The sequence below is a fragment of the Megalobrama amblycephala genome, linkage group LG15 (genome assembly GCF_018812025.1).
Source record: "Megalobrama amblycephala isolate DHTTF-2021 linkage group LG15, ASM1881202v1, whole genome shotgun sequence".
In the NCBI taxonomy this organism is placed as follows: Eukaryota; Metazoa; Chordata; class Actinopteri; order Cypriniformes; family Xenocyprididae; genus Megalobrama; species Megalobrama amblycephala.
In genome coordinates, this window is record NC_063058.1 from 1,762,101 (window position 1) to 1,779,454 (window position 17,354).

General features: G+C 43.7%; 1 protein-coding gene across 1 annotated transcript; it reads left to right on the forward strand.

Moving 5' to 3' along the window:
- The first annotated feature begins 1,432 nt into the window (after positions 1 to 1,432).
- LOC125247282 (protein inscuteable homolog) lies at positions 1,433 to 7,536 on the forward strand. Its single transcript, XM_048158548.1, has 4 exons — positions 1,433 to 1,532; positions 1,609 to 1,764; positions 2,082 to 2,158; positions 7,012 to 7,536. The coding sequence occupies exons 1-4, from the start codon at positions 1,445 to 1,447 to the stop codon at positions 7,138 to 7,140; spliced, it is 450 nt and encodes a 149-aa protein (XP_048014505.1). The 5' UTR covers positions 1,433 to 1,444; the 3' UTR covers positions 7,141 to 7,536.
- The last annotated feature ends 9,818 nt before the right edge of the window (positions 7,537 to 17,354 follow it).

Here is a 17,354-nt window from a genome sequence, read left to right on the forward strand (position 1 = left end):
TAAATGTAGCAGTGGCATATTCTATCCTAATTTCACCCTCACACTCAGTCATGGCAATATCGTGAATCAGTTTTTTACCTCAATGAGAAATCTCATCACATTTTAACCGCGCGAGATCTTATAGCATGTGATCGCGTCATATATCTAAAAAATATCCTATGGTTGATCTACATTTACTCAAAGCACGTATGACCAAATATTGACACTTAAACTGTCACATTTCATAAACTCAAAACATCTCACTTTAAATGAGTTGACAGTCTCTTACAAATGCTTAACCATGTCTAAGCAGCTCACTGGAGATACTTTGGGTTTGGTCATGCTTCCACCTGATCGAGTGACATGGAGCTTTTCTCTGATTCCTCAACAGGTACAGTGACCTCTGCTGTTACTTCACAGTCAGTAGATGTGGTTTTTGAGGAAATTTTTGATCTGGTCCTGGTGATCTGTAGGGTTGAACTCATCAAAATGTGTCAGCGATCTGATTCGACCACAAACAATCTTGGTTTCCTCTGAAAGGACAAGCAGCTTTTTGTCAATTTGGGAGTGTTGTCCATGTTTGTCTTGACAGAAGTCATTCTGCTGGTGTTCCGAACATTCCCAAATGAGGAATGTTTTTCAAATTGAGTAGATTGAGGAAGACGTCTGCTCCATCTCGCTTTGATTTTTCATCAGCTCATTTGCACTTCACACCACTTGTGCCTCTTTTGAGCATATTTTGTCTCAGTTTTGGTCAGGGTGCATATGCTATAGGACAGGGATGGGCAAACTCATCCTGGAGGGACACTTCCCTGCAGACTTTAGCTCCAACCCTAATCAAACACACCTGAACCAGCTAATCAATGCCTTCGGGATTACTAGAAAGCTACAGAAAGGTGAGTCTATCGGGGTTGGAGCTAAACTCTGCAGAACAGTGGACCGAGTTTGCCCATCCCTGCTACAGGATCATTTTGCTGAAGGCATGACACTCCACACTGCGTCACATGTTGGTGTAATATGTAATATAAACTGCTGGGTTTAAGGTAGTTCAGCGCTCCTCTTGTGTGTCTGCAGGTCTGTGTGAGAGAGCGTCCTGCGGCAAAGTGTTTCTGTTGGCCTCGGCAGCGCTGGCGAACATCACCTTCTTCGACAGCATGGCCTGTGAAATCCTCCTGCAGCTCAACGCCGTTCACATCCTGCTGCAGGCCTGCAGAGACAGGCAGCGCGTCGACACGCTGTACTCCAAAGACCAGGTGCTGATCTCTCCGTTCACAGGCACAGCAGTCGACTGAAGAGACAGTGTTTACTGCAGTTATCCTTCACAGATCTGTTCCTCTTCCCTTCACTTCCTGAATGACCTGGTTCTGTGTTGTGCTAAAACTAGGGCTGTCGATTAAAGGAGTTAATTTGGTTCCATTAATAAAATGTCATCTCACATTGCACACAGTTTAGTTACGAACATGACATGATGCTTCAATCCCGACAGGTTGTGACGATCCTTGCCAATCTGTCAGTTCTGGAGCAATGCACTGCAGATGTCCTGGAGGAGAAGGGTATGTGCGCTAAACATCACCCGTCAGTGTTTTTATCTGTCCTACAACATCTGAGAGTTACACATGCTGTGTTCAGGAATCGAGCAGCTGCTGGTGTTGCTGAATGAGAAGCCCTCGTCCTCCAGTCCATCGGAGGGCGCCGCATGCGAGCGTGTTCAACAGAAAGCTGCCGTCACACTGGCTCGTCTCAGCAGAGACCCGCTGGTCGCTCAGACCGCCATACAGCTTCGGGGTACGAGAAAAACTCTTTAGCGATGCTCAAAACAACTAGACCTGATACTGTTACACAACTCAACACTTATAAAAGCAAGTGTCAAATATTGCGCAGGCTTATCTGAGAGGAAAACAGATCTTAGCTAGAGTGGATGTCTGAAGTTCACACAGAGGAACCATGTGTAAATCAAATACTGTACATGAGACAACATACAGTAAATAATGCTCAGCATCTCTTTAGCGTTTAGTATCTTATCAATTAAGAGATTATTAAAGCTGTGGCCTGATCTTTAGGTTTGTCAGACTGCAGATGGTAATCTTGTATCTTCTCCTCAGCTGTTCCTCGTCTCATTGAGTTGTGTCGCTCACCAGCCGAAAGGAACAACAGTGATTCAGTACTCGTGGCCTGTCTGGTAACTTTTTTTTATTTCATGTGTAAAATTGTACTAATATTCATTCTGAGCAGAAATGTGTTGCTATTTAAATACACAAGTATTCTTCAGTATTCCTGCATGACCGTGTTATCAGTTATCAGAAGTCAAATCCCAGAAGGCTGTAGAGTTAAGCAGATGATTGATAAGTCCAATTAAACACAGCTGTTCTTTAAATCAATCTGTACCTAAAAGTAAGGTTTAAACAAACTGCTTGAATATAATGTGGAAAGATGAATTTTGAACTTTCTTAGCACCCCTGAACATGACCAGAGCCATACAATCCTAATAACAGAAAACACATTCTGTTTGAGCAGAACTGGAGGATGTGTTGTTACCCTTACAAAAAATAAGTAAAGTAAGTATAAGTATAGTTAAAGATGTGATCAGAAGATTTTGAAAAACGCTGTTGGTCATTGTTGATGTTTGAAATCAACCCAAACAAACCCACCCCTCTCTTCATTGCTCTGGCTCCAAAACTCACCCTCCAATCCTAACCACCCTGCTCCGAGTCAGTCTCAATCCCCGGCCCGATCGCTGCTGGCATGTGAGGCGAATGCACTATCAATGATGTTAAACACCTCATTCTCTAGTGGGCGTCAGTGTGTAGTCGTTTAACAGTAAAACTCTCACTATCTGACCACTGTTACACATGCAATATGAGAGTGGATATCTGTTTATCACAGCTGACACACAACAAAATGCTTCATGAAAAATAAAGTGCAGATGATGAACAAATGACAAGGAAGCACAAAAAATGAACATGCAGTACACAAGAGTAAATACAAAAAAGTTTTCGTTGCTAGTCTTCAACAGCACAGCAGCTCCAGACAATCAAACCCCAGAGTGTTACTCACACGAGGATCGGGATCAAAGCAGTTTTCAGACCTTTCCTCTTAGCTCTCTCCAGCACTGGAAAGCTTGTCTAATATAAACACAGATCCTAAAGCACTTGCCCAGTCATAAACCTTCATTCCAGTGATATTCTTTTGAGCTCTTTTGTATTGTCCCATCTCTCATTCTGCATTTTTTTCTTATTTTCAAATCTCTCCCTTGCCCGTTCTCTCTCCTCGACCGTCAAACACCCCTGATGCTGATTGGTTGGACTGTGTTTATGAAATACTACTGAGTCTCCCTTTAAGTTTATAAGTTTAAAGTATACTTTAAGTGTAACAGTAGTAAACTTTGTACTGCATCTGTACTACATGTGAACTGATACTGATAGTTTGCACATTTTTACAATATAAAAGTACACTAAGTACACTAGTTTAGTAGTTTTATACTGCATGTATAGTGGAGTGTTTTCTTTAAGTGAACTTGACATCATACTTATAGTTTAAAACTGAAACAAAATTATGTTTTAATAGTTATTTCTTATTTTAAATTAGATTTTTTTTTGTATAATTTTATGTCAATATTAGACTCTTTAATTAAATTCAATAAATTTTAATGATTCTGAATTGTAAAAAATACAACCCAGTAAAATAGCCACACTTGAGCTGAGAGAGGAATATTGAGCGGACCGCGCAGTGATGATGCTCGAGCCAGAGTGAAACATGAGCGCTGACGGACGGGGCAGCTTATGTTTTCAGCTCAAGTTTTCTGCCTTTTTTCTCTTTTGGCCAACCAACGAAAAAGCCATTTTCAGCGGCTGAAATTTCAGTGCATCCCCAAAATATTTACAATTATTGCTAGTTTTACAGTTTGTAAAACTATATGAAAAAGTATTTAACCTTCATCCTCTCCTCGCAAATTATAACCTCATTCTCTCATTGGTCAAAATGGCCCCAAGCCCTAAAATTCTATTTATCTTTTATTTTTCATTTCATTTTGATAATATTTTTTTCAACTTTTTAGTGCAATTTTTTGGAGTTTTTTTATTTTATTTACCTTTAAACTACTAGATTTTATCAATAAATAATATAATAAATATAATGTAAGCACATTCTTCACATTCTTTCAACTTAAATTCAAAATAACTCTCCATTTCATGCATAACGCTTTTAGGCCCAATCCCAATTCTATTTTATACCCCTTCCCCTTCCCCTTCCCCCTACGCCTACCCCTTCCCCTTGCCCCTTGAAACAGAGTGTCAAGGGGTAGGGCTGTAAATATTCCCCTAAGAAATGATTTTTCATCAGCTCATTTGCACTTCACACCACTTGTGCCTCTTTTGAGCATATTTTGTCTCAGTTTTGGTCAGGGTGCATATGCTATAGGACAGGGATGGGCAAACTCATCCTGGAGGGACACTTCCCTGCAGACTTTAGCTCCAACCCTAATCAAACAAACCTGAACCAGCTATTCAATGCCTTCGGGATTACTAGAAAGCTACAGAAAGGTGAGTCTATCGGGGTTGGAGCTAAACTCTGCAGAACAGTGGACCGAGTTTGCCCATCCCTGCTACAGGATCATTTTGCTGAAGGCATGACACTCCACACTGCGTCACATGTTGGTGTAATATGTAATATAAACTGCTGGGTTTAAGGTAGTTCAGCGCTCCTCTTGTGTGTCTGCAGGTCTGTGTGAGAGAGCGTCCTGCGGCAAAGTGTTTCTGTTGGCCTCGGCAGCGCTGGCGAACATCACCTTCTTCGACAGCATGGCCTGTGAAATCCTCCTGCAGCTCAACGCCGTTCACATCCTGCTGCAGGCCTGCAGAGACAGGCAGCGCGTCGACACGCCGTACTCCAAAGACCAGGTGCTGATCTCTCCATTCACAGGCACAGCAGTCGACTGAAGAGACAGTGTTTACTGCAGTTATCCTTCACAGATCTGTTCCTCTTCCCTTCACTTCCTGAATGACCTGGTTCTGTGTTGTGCTAAAACTAGGGCTGTCGATTAAAGGAGTTAATTTGGTTCCATTAATAAAATGTCATCTCACATTGCACACAGTTTAGTTACGAACATGACATGATGCTTCAATCCCGACAGGTTGTGACGATCCTTGCCAATCTGTCAGTTCTGGAGCAATGCACTGCAGATGTCCTGGAGGAGAAGGGTATGTGCGCTAAACATCACCCGTCAGTGTTTTTATCTGTCCTACAACATCTGAGAGTTACACATGCTGTGTTCAGGAATCGAGCAGCTGCTGGTGTTGCTGAATGAGAAGCCCTCGTCCTCCAGTCCATCGGAGGGCGCCGCATGCGAGCGTGTTCAACAGAAAGCTGCCGTCACACTGGCTCGTCTCAGCAGAGACCCGCTGGTCGCTCAGACCGCCATACAGCTTCGGGGTACGAGAAAAACTCTTTAGCGATGCTCAAAACAACTAGACCTGATACTGTTACACAACTCAACACTTATAAAAGCAAGTGTCAAATATTGCGCAGGCTTATCTGAGAGGAAAACAGATCTTAGCTAGAGTGGATGTCTGAAGTTCACATAACGCTTTTAGGCCCAATCCCAATTCTATTTTATACCCCTTCCCCTTACCCCTACGCCTACCCCTTCCCCTTGCCCCTTGAAACAGAGTGTCAAGGGGTAGGGCTGTAAATATTCCCCTAAGAAATGGGACACCACTACTAGACCGTTACACGTCATCATAAGTCGTCGCTAGCTCCTACGTCATAGATGCGCCGATGTTTATCACACACTTCTAAGATGCCATCGATAGCTGTAGTGATCTCTGTTGCTTGGGCGACAGCTACATACAATACTGATGAATAAGCACGCAAACTGAATGTACTTTTTGTTTATATCATGTAACTTACACATATTTATGGACGTAACCACAACAAAACAATACATTAATCAGGCATGCAGCAAAAAGACAAGTTAGCTGCCACCGGATTTGAATTTATGTTGTCAAATCAACGCGGGTTTCAATAAAATATAAAAAAATATGTTGTGGAGCTATCATAAAGTAAAAAACATTAGCAAACTTTTTTCATAGCGATTTTAACAAATCTTTTTTCAGAGAACACGAGATGAAGATTAAAGGCAACATAAAACAAGTGATTATTTATTACTAAAATACTGTTTACCGTAAAAAAATACTTACATTTATGGGTCTCTCTGCTCGCTCGGTCGGCCATGTTGGAAATTTATCATACCCCTTCGTCTGAAGTGTGGTCCCAAAAAATCTTTGTTTGAAGGGCTACCTGGCCCTTCCCCCTACCCCTTCCCCTCCAACCAAATGAGAATTGGGACACCCCTACCCCTTCACGTGAACGCGCAAAACAAAGGGGAATGGGAAAGGGGTAAGGGGTAGAATTGGGATTGGGCCTTAATTCAGCTCAAAATATCTCACATTGGGTGTCTCTGCTGACCTCTTGTGGAAAAACATAATATGACATGATATTTCATGACTCTTACCAATAGATGGCTGTACAGCTCTATATGAAATGATCTCCTGGGTCCTTTTTTTCCAGTTTATTTCTTCAGTATGCATTCAGGTTTCTATTTAGACATTATAAAATTATTTTTTGGTAAAGTTTCAGCATTTTTAGTTTTAATTTTTACCTTGTTTAGGTTTTTCTTTATATACTGAATTGCCAGATTCAAGTTAGTAAAGTGGACAGAAGGAAAACCTTGACGAATATTTATTTGAAAATGCTGATTTTAATTAATTTTGGGTTATAACTACAAGCCAAGTACACTTAGAATACTTCATTATACTTTTAAGCATATCTTGATCAAAACAAGTACAAATACAGGCCAAATATACTGAGACCTTACTGTCAGTATAAGTCAAGTATACTCAAGTGTGTTTTAAGTATGTTTCTGAGAAGTATATAAAAGGTAGACTGAAAGAATACTTTCTTATTTTTTAGTTTAAAAGTATACTAATAGCACTCTTGAACACACTTCTTTTCATCATTCCGTATATGGTTTGACAGGCTGCTTTGAGGAGGCTTGCGGCTGAATGTCCGGACAGTATCGGACCTGCTGACCATCAACAGCTGATCAAGCCCAGACTGGTGGACTCGTTCCTGTTGTGCTCCAACATGGAGGAAAGCTTCGTCTGAATCAAAAAGAACCTGTGCAATTTTCTCAAAGTATTTATTTGTTACCTAAAGAAACCACATTGGCTGGCCTGTACGTTTTTGTATACAACCTCCAGCCATCCGGAAGAAATATAACATGGATCATGCATGACTGAAATATATTGACTGATGTAAAACGCATTATTTACATCAGTCAGGGATTTAGAAAATCTTTGTACAAAAGTATCAAATAAAAATGAAAACTCATATTCAGCTGCAGCTGTGCTTGAAGAATCAGACATTTTAAATGTATCATGTGTATATTTCCTATTCAAATGAATGTAAATGTATGTTTGATACTGCAGCCTATATAGTGCTGAAAACTATTTAAGAATCTGGTAAAGAAGCATGTGCTGAATAAAGCTAAACTCTGCTGGGTCTGTGCTGAATGTTTCTTCCCTGAGTTAGCCTAAGGGTGTGAGGGAGACGGAGACACAAGAGTTTAGAAACAACTTTCCAGGCTATGAGTTGACAAAAGTTGTGTATAATGATAAACCTCAGCCTTTAAAGGGATCATGAATTCGAGTTTCTCTTTTATTGAAACCAAGATCAGAAAATGACTCATTTCTGATTGTGTCACATTTATTACATCATAGTGTGATGAAAGACTGTCTCTGCAGAAAAAAATAGACTTCTACATCACTGCCTCTTTAGCCCCGTTTAACCGTTACCTAGACCAGTGGTTCTTAAACTTGGGGCCACCAGGTGGTGCTAGAAATTGTAGAATCTAGATTAGAAAATTATTTTAAACAATAATTTTACCTGTATATAAAGCAGTGTTGTCAACCCTTAAACTATGATGTACATAAAAATTAGAAGTAATATTAATTATGCACAGAACATCCGTTGACATAAGAACGGTTAGCCATGCACACGCTGATAAATCCTAAGACTATTTAAAATGGATAGTTTTTTAGAGGGAGACGAGGTTCAGAGAGATGAGCCTAAAAAAATGAAACTGCGTAAATTTGACGACTCGTACATAAAATATAGCTTAATATGGAATGTAGTGATGACAGACCACAGTGCACGTTGTGCTTAAAGATTTTGTCTGTTGAAGCAATGAAACCATATAAACTCAGCCAGCATCTCACAACATTTCATCTGGAGCATGCAAATTAAAGTGAGTATTTTTTCCCAAGGAAGCTAGAAGAACATATAAAGCAAAAGGTATGAACATCACAATAATACCCGAGAAATCACAGCAAGCATTGTATCTTGCAGTCCTGCGAATAGCCAAATGTAAAAAGCCTCACATGAGGGGAGGAATTAATACTTCCAGCAGCAGTGGATAAGTGCTGAGTGATAGTCGGGAACAAGACTAAATCCATACCACTGTCCAGTGATACAGTAGGCAGACTGATCAAGGATCTCTCTTTTGATGTGAAATCTTAACTATCAGAAAGATTGAGAAAGAACTCGAGGGGAGAGCTATGAGTCAGGAAATGTTCAAAATGTTTGACACTTTCATGGGAGAAGAACATCTGAGCTGGGATAAGTGTGTGAATGTGCAGCAGCAATGATGACTGGGCACAAGAGTGGAGTTGTCACCCAAATTCAAGCCATAAATCCAAAGATCGCAGCCACTCACTGTATGCTTCATCGGCAAGCACTTGCATCAAAGTCAATGGCACCCGACCTGAACAATGTGTTGGAATTAGTAGTAGATGCTGTCAACTTCATGAAGTCAGGACCGTTGAAGTCACGTCTCTTCACAAAACTATGTATGGACATAGTGGCAGCTCATGATCGGCTCCGGTTCCATTCAGAGGTACGGCGGCTCTCAAGTGGGAAGGTGTTGGTGCGAGTGTTCGAACTGAGAACAGGAGCTGAGAACCAGGAGCTGAGACTTGAGAAGAGAACATCTAACATTCCATCTAAATGGTAGCTTGGTAGAGGTGAGAGCCATAAAGGGTGCAGCAACCTGACTAAAGTTCTGGATGAAACAGCGATAGAAGTTGGCAAATCCCAGAAACTGTTGCAGAACCTTATGTGAATATGGAGTTGGCCACTCGGCTACGGTCCTTAGCGGGATCAGCTTTGATCCCATCTGATGGAATAATATAGCCCAGGAATGAAACTGACTCTGCATGGAATACACAATTCAGCAGCGTGTGTACCTGAACTGAAGAAGAAAAAAAATATGGAACGTCGTCAAGGTAGAAGTATTTGAGTTCATTGCCATATCAGCATCAGGCTATTACATGGCAGAAAGATTGGGCAGTCCAAAAGGAAATGTTTTACAGACAAGTTGGTACTACAGTATTAATATTTTGGTGCTTCTTTACCCTTCAATAAATGCCCACGAGTCAGTCTAGTATGATCTATCTGACACCTTGTGAATACCACTAGGTCGTGTCTTGATTTAAAGCGTAGGCACATCTTTCCCAACCACAGAATTTATTTCAAATAATTTGCTACTTTAAAATTATCCATTCTGCTTGCCATTTCTTTAAAACATATTGGAGAATATATACAATATATACAGTATATTACAATTTACATTATAGTATTTTTTAATGTACATTTTTAAAAATCTAAATTCAGTCTTAAACTAAAGTGTGATGTACACTTTAGTCACCTCCGGATGGGCATCCCGAGGTAAAACAGAAAAGCAAATGGAGAATAATTAGTGTAGCTGCTGTCCGCAATTTTTCCTCTTTGTCACCATCTCTGTTTGAAACATGCGATTGCAGTTATATGCGGACGTTATCTGTACGTGCATTGTGCTTCGGCACAGCTCGTCAGCGCGGATGAATCTAATGTTTGCTGTCAGTCACCGCACCGGTGTGGATACTGTACTTCAGAATCACAGATTCTACGTCTTGAAAGTATGATGAATATAAGATTTTCACTGGAAAGTTTCATCTGAACAAGTAAGTAACATGTTTGCCACTTTTGTTCTGACCAACTGAGGAAAAAAGAATTAGGCCTACAATAAATCGCGCTGCCAATGATGATTAAATCTAACGATCGTTTAGCTCGGATCATGCCAAACCGTGCAAATTATTATTACTGTTATATTGTTCTCAAAATGTTATTGTTAACAACATCAGCATTGCGTGACTATGTGTATTTAGTGTGTATTAGTGTTACCTGTAGATTTCAATGTCTGTAGCCACTCCACAGTCCAGTCTTTTGCTTTTTGACTACGGGTGAATCTCCAGTTGTCATTGATGAATGTCATTTGGATCTTTCTGGATTACAATCCGCCATTAAAATGATAAGTTTCAGCTGCTGTGAGGACGCGGCACATTTATTGTGCCGCGTCCTCACATGATAAACCCGATTAGCCTGAACTCCTTCCTTTGTTTATGGACGTGATGCAGGGGCGGACTGGCCATCTGTGTGATCTGGAGAATCACAGAACGGCCGGTACTCCAGGACGGCCGGCGGGCCGGCCCACCACCCGCCATGCACGCAGTCATCATCTGTTTTTTTCCCCCACTAATCTGTTTCACACTCCAGTACTGTAGGTGGCAGCAATGCACCTTTAAGTTGGATGCCAGCTGCACTGGCCGTGGCCGCCAAGTAAGCAGCAAAGACGTTAGAGCAGTGGTCTCAAACTGCCGGCCCGCGGGCCATTTACGGCCCGCCCACCCCCTCTACCCGGCCCGCAACTGATCTCAAAAATAAAACATAATTCGGCCCGCTAAATTATTATTATTATTATTATTATTATTCTCTAGATGCTACCTGTCTGATATGCAAAGAAAATGTCGCCGTTCTAAGGGGCATTCACATATCGCGTCACATAAGCGGCCGCGCCGCATTCTCCTTCTTTCCAATGCGCTTTCGCTCCAGTGGCGTCTGTCGTTGCTATGCAACCATGAGCCACGCTCTCAATCGCTTCTATTATGAGCACGCTTGCCTAAATTACGGTAAAAGCACTCGACTTTAAGTCACGAGCGCCGATTTAAACCACCGAAACGCGTCCGATGCAACCATTAAACGTTACCGATGCTCAAACAGCATCTTGGACAAATGTGGCTCAGCTGTGTGAGCACAAGCGCTGCAGGTGTCTGTCAAGAAACAGAAGAGTGTACAAATGCATTCAGGGATTGTATTTGTTCAGTACAGTGTTGTTCAGTGCAAGATTTTAATGTTATTTAAGCTAACATAAAGTAAGGGAAAATACTTCCACTAGATGTTAAAAACTAATAATGTATGTAACAATGAGAGATTTTTATTTTTTTGGCAAAATAAAGTTATATAGCTCCAGTTTTTTTTGTTTATTTCTGACCCCTCCACGCCACAAGTGTTGCTGGTTTTGTTCCTAAATTACAGATTTTTTATTCCATATATCTTGTTGGATGTGAGAAGTCGCACCAGACTATTTCAATTAATAGTATTATATTAGTAATAGTATTATATAATTATATTACACTCTGTAACAATGAGAGAGACACTGCTGTTTACATTTAGTATGGTAAATAAGATATTTATAGTATAGGTATAAAAATATTTTAGTAGGCCTAATGAAATTTGAAGTAAATGAGAAATGATGCAAAGGAAAGTAAATTTTCTGAAATGTTGCGCTTTCTTGCGCTTGAAGGATAATATGGCCCTCCTATGAGGTGTCAATCACAGAAACGGCCCCCCGACAATTTGAGTTTGAGACCCCTGCTATATGAGTATTCACGTTAATCTAATATGCTTTTAACACAACATCTAGTCAACATCAGTGCTATTGCTATAATTTGGATGGTATAGTATCATGAGCCACAATTAAAGTCTTGTGACACTCATGCCAGGCGTTGTTGTTGTCGAGTTTCCGCACGCCGATTGCTTTGGGCTGGGCCTAGTCAAAGTCCAGGGCCGTTTTTTAGTCCCAGTCCGTCCCTGACGTGATGTAATGACGCACAGAGGAACTGCTGCATGCTCAAATTTCCCGTGGAAATCCTCCATGTCACTCTTATTATAAAACATTATTACAAGCTTACGTTTGTGAATCGAGACAAGATAATTAGATAGTTTTGAACACTGGCTGGTTATGTACTTGTTCAAAAATTGATTTTGGATCATTTTTAACCAAAAAAAGTTGCGGACTGCAGCTTTAAGAAAAGATAGTCATGAGCAGTTCATGAGCATGATCTGACATGAGATGCATTACGTGAATGCTTGGCTAAAGAGATGCGTCTTTAATCTAGATTTTAACTGGGTGAACGAGTCTGAGCCATTTACATTTACATTTATTCATTTGGCAGACGCTTTTATCCAAAGCGACTTACAAGTGAGGAATACAGCAAGCGAGTTGTCATGACGAGGCAAATAGACACAAGAAGTGCTCACAATACAAGTTTTAGGCAGTGCTCAGAGTATCATAAGCTACAATAGAGAGGGATTAAAGGAAGTGAAAGGATAGGAATAAGAAGGGGTTTTTTTTAGGATGAGGTTAAGTGCTCACGAAAGAGATGAGTTTTCAGCTGTTTTTTGAATATTGCCAGGGATTCTGCATTCCAGATGGCAGGAAGGCAGGAAGATCATTCCACCAGCAAGGAACAGTGAATGAGAATGTTCTGGAGAGTGATTTTGTGCCTCTCTGTGATGGTACCACAAGCCTTCGCTCCTTTAATGAGCATAGGCTTCTGGTAGGAGTGTAGACTCGTAAGAGTGCGTGGAAGTAGGAGGGTGCTGAGCCTGTGGTAGATCTGTAATCAAGCGTCAACGTCTTGAATTTGATGCGAGCAGCAAGTGGTAGCCAGTGCAGAGAGATGAAGAGAGGCGTGACCTGGGCTCTTTTGGGCTCGTTGAAGACGAGACGTGATGCAGCGTTCTGAATCATTTGTAGAGGCTTGATTGTGCATGATGGCAGTCCAGCCAGAAGAGCATTACAGTAATCAAGCCTAGAAATGACCAGGGCCTGGACCAAAATTTGTGTTGAATGTTCTGTTAGGAAGGGCCTGATTTTCCTGATATTGTATAGTGCAAATCTGCATGACCAAGCTGTCTTTGCAATGTAGTCTTTGAAGGTCAGTTGGTCATCAAGGATTACTCCAAGATTTCTGTCCGAATTTGATGGGGTAATTGAGGATGTACCTAGCTGAATGCTGAAATCATGATTTAGAGTTGTATTGGCAGGGAAGACGAGAAGCTCAGTTTTAGCCAGGTTGAGCTGTAGATGATGTTTTTTCATCTATGCCGAGATGTCTGTGTGGCGAGGGGGGCGTGGTTCAGCGGAGTCTGCAACCGGAGAGAGAGCCCGGAGATGCATGGTGAGTGAGTGGGTTAAATGTAAATCACGAACACCTGTTTCTAATTCCAGTAATTGACACGGAGACAGGATAAAACGCCAGGAGAAGCAGGAGTGTGTGAGAGAGAGAGGGACTGCTGACTGAGGACGCTGATCGTGACAACAACACTGGAGTGAAGCCCTATTGTGGATTGTGGATTTTGTTGTTGTGCACTGCACAGACTTTTGTTGGACGTTTTTGTTACTTTGAATAAAGCTCAGTCAGCAGTCAAAGCCGACCCTGTCCTCTTCCTTCCCTACGAACTTGAACTTATTACACTGGTGCTGAAACCCGGGAAGGAAGAAGGGAGCCGCCACCATGCAGTCGACCTCTGCCCAGCCGTTTGGGGAAATCATCTCATCCCTCGTGGTCATGCAACAGGAACATCATCAAGCCCTGCTGGACCTATGTACCGACCAGGAGCGCCGCTTCGAGGCCATCGTACGAGCCCAGCAGGAAGACCGCGAGAGGTTCCGGAGCTGGATTGACCGGGAGGTTCGTATGAAGACCACCAGACCACTCGCTGCACCCACCCACCTGCCGCTGAACAAGATGGGGCCACAGGATGACCCAAAGGCCTTCATGGACTTTGAGAGATCGGCGGAGGCTTCTGGGTGGCCCGGGGTCAGTGGCCGTTGCGCCTGATCCCCCTACTATCCGGCGAGGTGCAGGTGGCGGTCCCCGTACAGAACCTCCTGGTCTTCGACGACCTCAAGCGGGCCATCCTCCAACGCGTCGACCGGACCCCAGAACAACACTGCCAGCGCTTCCGCTCTTTGGGGCTGGGGGAGTCCAGCCGGCCATTCGTGATGGCCCAACAGCTCCGGGACTCCTGCCGCAAATGGCTGCTGGCCGACGGAAGTGACGTGGAGCAAGTCATCGATCGGGTGGTACTGGAACAGTTTACCACTCGGCTCCCGAAGAAAGCCGTCGAGTGGGTCCAGTTCCACCGTCCCACGTCGCTGGACTCGGCCATCCATCTGGCGGATGACCATATGGTGGCGTGCCCAGGGGGGGGCGGGGCGGAACTGAACAGAGACAGTTTTCCAGACCTAGAGCCCCGCCCAGGAGGGCGGGACTGACTGCTGCCAGGCTGGACCCTGCTCCTGTTTCTCCCCTCTCTCCGTGCCAACAATTTAACCCACTCTCTGCCACGAGAGCGGCGGGTAGGCCTGGGCCGGCCTGTTGGCGTTGCAGGAACCCAGAGCATTTCGTGGACAGGTGTCCTGTTATTGAGGTGGGACAATGATCCGGGTCCCAGACGACCCGCAGGCTGCCCCTGGTCAAGCTGGCTGGTACCAAATACCTGTGAGTATCAAGGGGGGTACCTATCAGGCTCTGGTGGACTCAGGTTGTAACCAAACCTCCGTTCATCAAACCCTGATTTCGTCCGGGGCATTGGATACAAGCTGCATGGTTAAGGTGCGGTGTGTGCACGGGGATGTGGTGGAATATTCTATAGTGCCAGTTGTTATTCAATTCAGGGGTCAAAAGCATAATGTTGAGGTGGCCATTAATCCGCACCTCCATCATCCGATAATTCTGGGAACGAATTGGCCAGCATTTAACAAATTATTGGGTTATTTATGCTCGGATGCCTCTTGGGGGGAAAAGACGCGGGATAAGGATGCGCATGTGCAGGTGGGAGAGACTGACCGTGGACCAATGAGTACAGCCTCAGGGGAACAGAGCGAAATCGGAAGACTTATTCTTTCGGGCCGCGATGATTTTCCCCTGGAGCAGTCTCAGGATGAAACGCTAAAACATGCCTTTGAAAAGGTCAGCAACATAGACGGTCAGCCTCTCCAGCCTGGACGTCCGCTTTCTTATCCATATTTTGCAATCATAAAAGATAGGTTGTATCGAGTGACCCAAGACACTCAGACAAAGGAAGACACAACCCAATTATTAGTTCCAAAGAGCTGCAGGGAAATGCTTTTCCAAGCTGTTCATTCTAATCCAATGGCTGGGCATTTGGGACAAACAGCAACACTAAATCGCCTCATGACCCGATTCTTTTGGCCGGGCATTCACGAGAACGTGCGCAGGTGGTGCGCGTCTTGTTGTGAATGTCAGTTGGTAAATCCACCGGCCACTCCAAAAGCGCCTTTGCGCCCCCTCCCATTAATGCAGGTCCCCTTCGAAAGAATTGGTATGGACCTCATCGGGCCATTAGAGCGATCAGTGAGAGTGCATCGCTTTGCATTAGTCATTGTGGATTATGCAATGCGATACCCCAAAGCAGTGGCTCTTCGCAACATTTCCGCTAAGAGTGTTGCGGACGCACTGTTTAGTCTAATCTCCCGAGTGGGGATTCCGAAAGAAATCCTCACTGATCAAGGCACGGCGTTTATGTCACACACGTTACGCGAACTTTACGAGTTATTGGGCGTTAAATCGATTCGTACCAGCGTCTTTCACCCACAAACGGACAGGCTGGTCGAACGTTTTAACCACACGCTTAAATTCATGATTCGTAAATTCGTTCAAGAGGACGCCAAAAATTGGGATAAGTGGTTAGAACTCCTGTTATTCGCGGTGCGAGAGGTCCCGCAAGCCTCCACGGGGTTTTCCCCCTTCGAGCTTCTCTTCGGACGCCACCCCCGTGGCGTACTTGACGTCCTAAGGGAGACTTGGGAGGACGGACCATCTCAGGCCAAAAATGAAATTCAGTATGTGATGGACTTGAGAACTCCACACTTTGGGGCAGCTATCCATGGAGAATTTGTTACAAGCCCAGCACAAACAGAGCCAGCTGTATGACAGGGGGACTAATTTGCGCAAATTTTCACCGGGAGATAAAGTGCTTGTATTGCTCCCCACTTCAAGTTCAAAATTACTTGCAAAGTGGCAAGGACCATTTGAGGTTACATGGCAAATTTGCGAGCTCGATTATGAGGTGATACGTTCCGATAGGAGAGGAGCACGTCAAATTTACCACTTCAATCTCCTTAAAAAATGGAATGAGGCATAATCTGTGATGCTGGCGACGGTGATTAGCAGAGAGGATGATCTCGTGCCAGAGGCGATTGTCAAAAAACAATCCCTCGCTCTGGCCCCGAGGGGAGATCACCTCTCACCCTCCCAGCTCACTGATTTGACTAAATTACAAGCAGAGTTTGCTGACGTGTTTTCTCCCCTACCGGGCCGTACTGACCTCATTCAGCAGCACATCGAGACAGAGCCGGGCGTGGTGATTCGCAGCCGGCCATATAGATTGCCTGAACACAAGAAAAAGGTAGTTCAGGCAGAATTGAGGGCAATGCTTGAAATGGGAGTAATAGAAGAATCCAGCAGTAACTGGGCGAGCCAGATAGTTTTGGTTCCCAAAACAGACGGCTCAGTGCAGTTCTGTGTGGATTACCGCAAGGTGAATGCAGTGTCGAAATTCGACGCGTATCCAATGCCACGGGTGGACGAATTGCTTGACCGGCTCAGTACTGCTCGATTTTATTCGACACTGGACTTAACAAAGGGATATTGGCAGATCCCCTTGTCACCATTATCCAAAGAAAAGACAGCTTTCATGATGCCGTTCGGATTACACCAATTTGTTACTCTTCCGTTCGGGCTGTTTGGGGCACCGGCCACCTTTCAGCGTCTCATGGATAAAATTTTGCGGCCCCATGGTGCATATGCTGCTGCCTATCTGGATGATATTATTATCTTCAGTAATGACTGGCAGCGGCATATGCAGCATTTGAGGGCCGTCCTGAGATTGCTGAGGGGGGCCGGGCTCACGGCCAACCCGAAGAAGTGTGCGATTGGGCGCGTGGAAGTAAGGTATCTGGGCTTCCACTTGGGACATGGACAGGTGCGTCCCCAAATTGATAAGACAGCAGCGATTGCAACCTGTCCACGCCCCAAGACCAAAAAGGAGGTTAGACAGTTCCTCGGGCTGGCGGGGTATTATAGAAGGTTTGTACCTAATTATTCGGACCTCACCAGCCCATTGACTGATCT